Genomic DNA, 6,898 nt, shown 5'->3' on the forward strand with positions numbered 1-6,898 from the left:
GACGAAGTTGCAAAGAAGAAGACCTTGGCTGATGCTGAGGCTGCGCCTACCGCCGCCGCGTTGGCCTGGCCAACCGGAGGGTATGACTCGTTCATCCCCTGTTTGCTTGTTCATGTGCTAGCCGTATATATGATGTTCATAGATCGTTCGGTTCTATGTACTGTACGTGCTCACATGGTTAGGTATCGGTATGAGATGCATACCGTATTTGCCATGTTTACTGTCTACTCGTGGATTAGATTAATCGAGAAAGTGCTAATATTTTCAACAAAATACACGTAGTTTGAACTGCACTTGGTAATAAAGAACATAACCAAATCATGTGCGTGTGCAGAGCTGTCGATCGATCGAGGCCTGCACGGCGGACGTGCCGAGGATACATGTGATATCTTCACTCGTCGTCTTCTATGTGGCTGGTCTCCAGGACATAATCCCTCATGAGCTTTATGTTGGCCTCATCAACCATCTGCCCAAGCACAATGGAAGGCAAGAAATAAACAACAATGAATGGTCTCTTTTTGATGGTGATAATAATACTTCGGGGGGTGGAAAAAACCAACCTTGAACGATAGCTTCTTCAGGTTGTCCCACTCGAAATCATTCTTCATATAAGCCGATCGAACCTGCGGTCGCAGATGCATGAGCAAACCCTGGGCCAGACCAAAGTTCAGAAGATTGCCATTTCTAAATTGTTCTAGGTGCTTACCTCCAAAATCCTCATAGCTGTTACCATGGTGAAACAAAGGCAGTGAGGTGTCAGTAAATTTGTCCAAGACTAATGTTCATCATGAGAAATGGTAAGCAGACAATCAAATGAAAACTAAAAGAGCACCAACACTTAACCACTGTAGTGCATGACAGTTAGTTCAGAACTGATACTTGTCTTAGATTAAGTTCTGATCAACAAAACAGGCATCATAAATCTGCTACCACACTCAATTCTTCAGCGATAAGCATGTACTCGGATAGGCAAAGGTTACCCCGTATATCATCCTAAATCTGGAAAAGGGGTAAGAAATGTTACCTAATGCCTTGTGTCTTGGCGACTCGCGGATCAGGTTTTTGCAGAAACTATCAGCGTCGTTCACGGAGTTGCGGGTGGTGAACTCCTTGAGCTCAACATAGGCTTCTCGGTTGTAACTCTGACGGAAAAATTGTTCACAGGAAGATAAAAAGGACAGCTATTAGATGGCACCAAAACGTCCCTCAAACATATAAAATAAATAAAGAATCAGGTACCCAACAGTATTATTAGGGTATGTTTATTTCTCTCAATGGGCTGCGAAAATCCTACTCTCAGTGGTGCAAGTAATAATTTGTGCATCGAGTATAACAAATACGGTAGTGTTGTCTCAGTCCAAATCAAGTTGCAAAGGAAAAAGTAGTACTACTACTGAAGTATTGTGTTGCTTTTACTAAATCTAAGACTCTCAAGGGAGATTATGAGAGGAATTAGAAGGTAGGTAACCTCAAGCTGTGCCAGCACAATCCTGACGGCCAGGTAATTGAAGAAGTTCAGCAGACTAATCGCCGCCTTTTTCTCTGGTGAGCCCTCTCCAAAGCCTGAAACATGTCACTGGCTCAGTCCACATCATTTGGCAAAAGCTATTTACAGTAGTATTGTTAGTGTTACAGTGAATGAATTAATTTGAGCATGCTTCGAACTCCTGACTGAGATTTGAAACCGATTTGCATATGTCGAACCATAAGATTTTCGTGGTTTTAGCACACGGAAGAACAGAAATTTGCTTGGTAATTGTCGAAATTTGGCTCTTTCACAACTACACTTGGCTACTCTGCTTTAGCTGCTACAGAAATATAATGGCCGAGCGGATCAATCTAATTGCTTTTCCCTCGGGGAACAGGGGGCTCGAGAATTGAAGATGAAGGCAAAGTAGTGCAGAATTACCGGGAACATACATCTTGTGGCACCGAGGCGGCGCCTCGAAGCTCACGAGCCGCCTCCGCCGCCTCCTCTCCGTCCCCCAGAACGCCTGTGCGGGTAGGTGTTGCCGGCGACGAGGGGCCACTCCGGCAGGGTGGGGCAGGACGGCGCAGCGAGAGGACACCATGGCGTCTGGAATGGTAACCAACGTGCGCCACGGCTTGCACCCAGCGGGAGATATTTGCATGCCAGGGTATTTTGGGTATTTGATGAGGAGAAGTCAAGCCTCTGCATTTCGGACTCAAGAATTTGTCTTAGTACTCCATCCGTCCAAAAAAGTTTATCATTCGAATAAAAATACTGAATACATCCATTTGAGAAATAAGACGGAAGTACCTGGCAAACTCTCTGTGGCCTACCATACCGGACCTTCTCCCCTGCCTCCTCCTCAGGTAAGAATAAGATGTCGTTTCGCAAAAAAAAAAAAAAAAGAATAAGATGTCGTCGATTGATTTGCCTGGTGCTCGATGAAGTGCCACTGCAAGCGAAAGTAGCTCATCCGGGCTCAAATGATCCCTGTGTGAACAGTAAACTTACATTAGGAAATTTCTGTTGTGCATGCCAAGTTTTATCACGAAACCCATTGGTGGAAGTCTTGAAAAAAAATCAGAGCTCCAAAATGTGTTTGGAAGTAAAATTTTCAGAGCATTGATTTTATTTTTTTACCATGCCTTCCACCAATGTGATTTCGTGATGAATTTTTGCATACACTCCAAACATTCCTTAAAATTTTCCATGCAAAAAATTCAGAATCTTTTGGATTTGTTTTCTATTTTTTCGAATTTACTATCCACCCAGGAGCATTTGAGCCCGGGTGTAGAAACTCCACATCCGCAGGCGAAAGTAACTTTGTTGATTTCTATACCGTGTTGTGGTGTTGCGACTTGTCACTTTGTGGGAGAGACGAGAGTGATCTGGTATGTCGTCTCCTCCCTCGGTCGCCTCAGCCACGGTCGCGATCTAGTCTCCGTGCCGGGCCACACCCTTCCTTCCTCGAACCTTCGTACCGGTTGGACTTTCAAACCCTTAGCCGCCATTTTTATACCCCCACCCCGGCCCGTCCGTCCCCCAACCCCAGTAACTCCCCCATGTCAACTCCATCCCTGCAACTAGTCAATCCATAGCTCCACCTCGTCGCACTTCGCACGCTTCACCTCGAGGTTACCAGCCATGGACGCGACGCCGGAGGAGTTCGAGCCGCTCTCGCCGTCCCTCTTCCTCGACCTGCCGCCCACCCCGCCCCCCGCCGCGGACGTCGACCTCGACTTCATCTCGCGCATGCTCATGGAGGAGGACATTGACGACAAGTTCTTCTACCAGTACCCCGACCAGCCCGCCATCCTCGACGCCCAGCGCCCCTACGAGCAGATCATCTCCGACACCACCACCTCCTCCTCCGGCTCCCCCAACGGCACCACCTCCTCCGACGGCAACGCCATCAGCAGCAGCAACGCCGCAACGTCCTCCTCCGAGGAGACCAACAACTCCTCCTGGCCCTACGACCCGCTCGAGCTCTCCCAGCTCCTCCGCTCCCCGCCCTACCTCGACGACATGGTGTTCGGCGGCCTCGTCCCCGATTCCCCCGCCGACGAGGATGCCAGGAGCTCGTTCCTTGCTGACGCCCCGGCTGCGGGGTTCCAGCAGAGCCCGACGCAACTCATGGGCGCGGCCGACGGGGCCGGCGCGTTCTTCGGCCAGAACGGCGGCAGCCCGGGCACCCAGAGTTCGGCAGTCTTAAATGGCCCGGCGGAGGAGAAGGGGGCCGAGCGGAAGCCGGCGATGTTTTCCGCTGGCGACGGTGGCCAGGTCGGGCTGCTCTCGGCCTTCTTCAGCAACGGTGGCGACATGGACATGCTCAACTCGGCTTTCCTCAAGGGCATGGAGGAGGCCAACAAGTTCTTGCCGACCAACAACACCCTCCTCGAGGCCACCCCCGGCAAGGAGCGCGGCTCCACCGTCAAGAAGGAGGAGGCGGCGAATGGGACACCGCCGTCCGGCAATGGCCGGGGCCGCAGGTACAGGTACGACGAGGACGACCTGGAGGCGGAGACCACCAGGAGCAGCAAGCTGATGATGCCGGACATCGAGGAAACTGGCGCGCGCGAGATGTTCGACGAAATAATGCTGGAGGGGTACGAGACGTGCATGCAGGGGATAGAGGAGCTGCGCCTCGCCATGGACAATGAGGCCAAGAAGAAGAGCGGGAAGGCGGCGCGCGCGAAGAAGAGCGAGGCGGTCGACCTGCGCACCATGCTCGTCCACTGCGCGCAGGCCGTGGCCGCGGGCGACCGCCGGGGCGCGACGGAGCTGCTGAGGCAGATCAAGCAGCACTCCGGGCCGACGGGAGACGCCACGCAGAGGCTGGCGCACTGTTTCGCGGAGGGGCTGGAGGCGCGGCTGGCGGGCACGGGGAGCCAGGTCTACCAGTCGCTGGTGGCCAAGCGCACCTCGGTGGTGGAGTTCCTCAAGGCGTACAAGCTGTTCATGGCGGCCTGCTGCTTCAAGAAGGCCAACTTCGGGTTCGCCAACAAGACCATTCTGAACGCCGTGGCCGGGAAGCGCCGGCTGCACATCGTGGACTTCGGGGTGCAGTACGGGCTCCAGTGGCCGGGCCTGATGCGGTGGCTGGCGCAGAGGGACGGCGGGCCGCCGGAGGTGAGGATCACGGGCGTCGACCTCCCGCAGCCCGGGTTCCGCCCGGCGCGCCAGGTCGAGGAGACGGGCCGCCGGCTCAGCAGCTGCGCCCGCGAGCTGGGCGTGCCGTTCAAGTTCCACGGCGTGACGGCCAGGTGGGACACCGTGCGCGGCGAGGACCTGGGCATCGACCCGGACGAGGTGTTCGTGGTGCACTGCCAGTGCGGCCTCCGGAACCTGATGGACGACAGCGTCGCGGTGACCACGGGCGGCCCGAGCCCGAGGGACGTGGTGCTGCGGAACATCCGGGACATGAGGCCCGACGTGTTCGTGGAGTGCGTGGCGAACGGCGCGTACGGCGCGCCCTTCTTCGTGACGCGGTTCAGGGAGGCCATGTTCTTCTACTCGGCGCACTTCGACATGCTGGACGCGACCATCCCGCGGGACAACGACGTGCGGCTGCTGATCGAGCGGGACCTCATCGGGCCGGGCGCGCTGAACGTGATCGCCTGCGAGGGCGCGGACCGGGTGGAGCGCCCGGAGACGTACAGGCAGTGGCAGGTGCGGAACCGCCGGGCGGGGCTCCGGCAGCTGCCGCTGGACCCGGAGGTGGTCGGGATGGTGAGGGAGAAGGTGAGGGAGCACTACCACAAGGACTTCCTCATCGACGTGGATCACCAGTGGCTGCTGCAGGGGTGGAAAGGCAGAGTGCTCTACGCTCTCTCCACATGGGTCGCCGACCATGATAGCTAGCCTAGATGTCTTTCAGAAATCTATGGTTCAGTGGACCGCCGTCTCAGGATGGCTTGAACTGGTGGTGGCACCTGTATGGTAGAAATAAGTAGAGATGCAACAAGAGTACTACGTACTATGTAAATTAGATGCTGCTTAGAGATGCATATAATTTGTTTAGGCATATGTTTATGGACATTGCTCCAGAGCTGCGCTAATGTACTGCAAATGAAGAAGAACCCTGGTTTTGTTGTCCTTGTGTATGGCTCCGTGCTGGCCGGTGACTTGGTTGGGTCTTCAAGGCCGGCCACGGTTACCGGGTTGCGGGCGGCGCGGTGGCAGCTGGGCGGATCTTATCTTGGTCTTCCGGCCACACTGGGATACGTCTTTACGGCGTGGCTCCACACGGATTCAGCTAGTTGCGGGATCGGAGTGGCGAGACTGCCGGTGAAAATCACGTCGACTTTGGTCATGGCGGACGATGGCGGCGTCTTTGGCATCGTTGTTCTAGTCTGCCTCACCTCGCTCGGGCTGTTCTGGGGAAACCTTAGGTTTGGGTCTCCCGGATCGGACGATGACGACGCATTTAGTGTCGTTCTCCCTTCCCGAGGCATCGGTTTTAAGCAGGTGCTAGCTGGAGGGGCCAAGAAATGGAGTGGTGTTATATCTACCGCATCGACGGCGTGGCACAAAGAGATCTCGGCGATGGACGCGCGCATGATGGTTGTAATGTCTCGCGGCGTGGCACAACAAGATCTTTCTGAAGGATGGCATGTCATCTTGGATAGATAATGCACGAATGATCATTGAAATGTACACATTTTTACCTAGTGACTTCTAACATCAGCTTGATGTAAACCCCCATTTTGTACATTATCACTACTAATTTTTTCTCGAATACGCACGAGTGTGCGTATCATATATTAATAGAAGAAAGGGGGAAAGAAGCCCCGTCCACAGTAATTACATTGCGTTTATACAACACGGTCCACCTTGCTAGCTAGAGCGGATTACTCACTGTATGCCCACCCCTCTACCTCTACGTCTACTGGTAGAATGTTAAGATCCGCATGCAGGATTCCTGCCTGCTTCCATGCAACTCCCTCTGCCTGAATTCTACGCAGCACATGTCGCACATCCGAGGACTTACCATCAAACACGATCGAGTTACGATGCTTTCACAGCTCCCATAGGACCAGAGTCTGAATGGCGCGCGCCGTCTTTGTGTACTTACCAAACCTTGTCACCCGAGTGCTCCACACACGTAGACCTTCGCTTTGGGCAGGCGCCAAACCAATCATGCCCATAATGAGGCCTACCTTTGCCCATACTTCACGCGCGAAGACACATCCGACCAAAACATGGTTAGCGGTTTCCTCCTCCTGATCACATAGCGGGCAAGCGTCTTGGTGCGGGAGGCCACGCCGTGCCAGCCTGTCCGCGGTCCACACTCTGCCCATAATCGCAAGCCACACGAAGAAACGACACCGCAGAGGATCCCTTGATGCCCAGGTGAAGGATGCAGTGGGCGAGACAATCTGCGTGGAAAACCTAGCCGCGTACGCAGATCGGACCGAGAACTGACCG

The 6,898-nt window shown here is 54.2% G+C and overlaps 2 protein-coding genes across 2 annotated transcripts; one reads left to right on the forward strand and one right to left on the reverse strand.

Annotated features, from left to right (window-relative positions):
- Window positions 1-225: 225 nt before the first annotated feature.
- On the reverse strand, window positions 226-2,137 carry LOC119341261 (chaperonin-like RBCX protein 1, chloroplastic). Its single transcript, XM_037613144.1, has 6 exons — window positions 1,910-2,137; window positions 1,469-1,563; window positions 1,025-1,142; window positions 707-723; window positions 561-623; window positions 226-466 (listed from the first exon to the last, which is right to left on the reverse strand). Exons 1-6 carry the CDS (start codon window positions 2,130-2,132, stop codon window positions 392-394), a joined length of 591 nt encoding a protein of 196 aa, XP_037469041.1. The 5' UTR covers window positions 2,133-2,137; the 3' UTR covers window positions 226-391.
- Window positions 2,138-3,021: 884 nt separating this feature from the next.
- LOC119341949 (scarecrow-like protein 34) lies at window positions 3,022-5,517 on the forward strand. Its single transcript, XM_037613795.1, has one exon. The coding sequence runs from the start codon at window positions 3,116-3,118 to the stop codon at window positions 5,330-5,332; it is 2,217 nt and encodes a 738-aa protein (XP_037469692.1). The 5' UTR covers window positions 3,022-3,115; the 3' UTR covers window positions 5,333-5,517.
- Window positions 5,518-6,898: the final 1,381 nt, after the last annotated feature.

The sequence above is a fragment of the Triticum dicoccoides genome, chromosome 7B (assembly GCF_002162155.2).
Source record: "Triticum dicoccoides isolate Atlit2015 ecotype Zavitan chromosome 7B, WEW_v2.0, whole genome shotgun sequence".
Taxonomy (NCBI): domain Eukaryota; kingdom Viridiplantae; phylum Streptophyta; class Magnoliopsida; order Poales; family Poaceae; genus Triticum; species Triticum dicoccoides.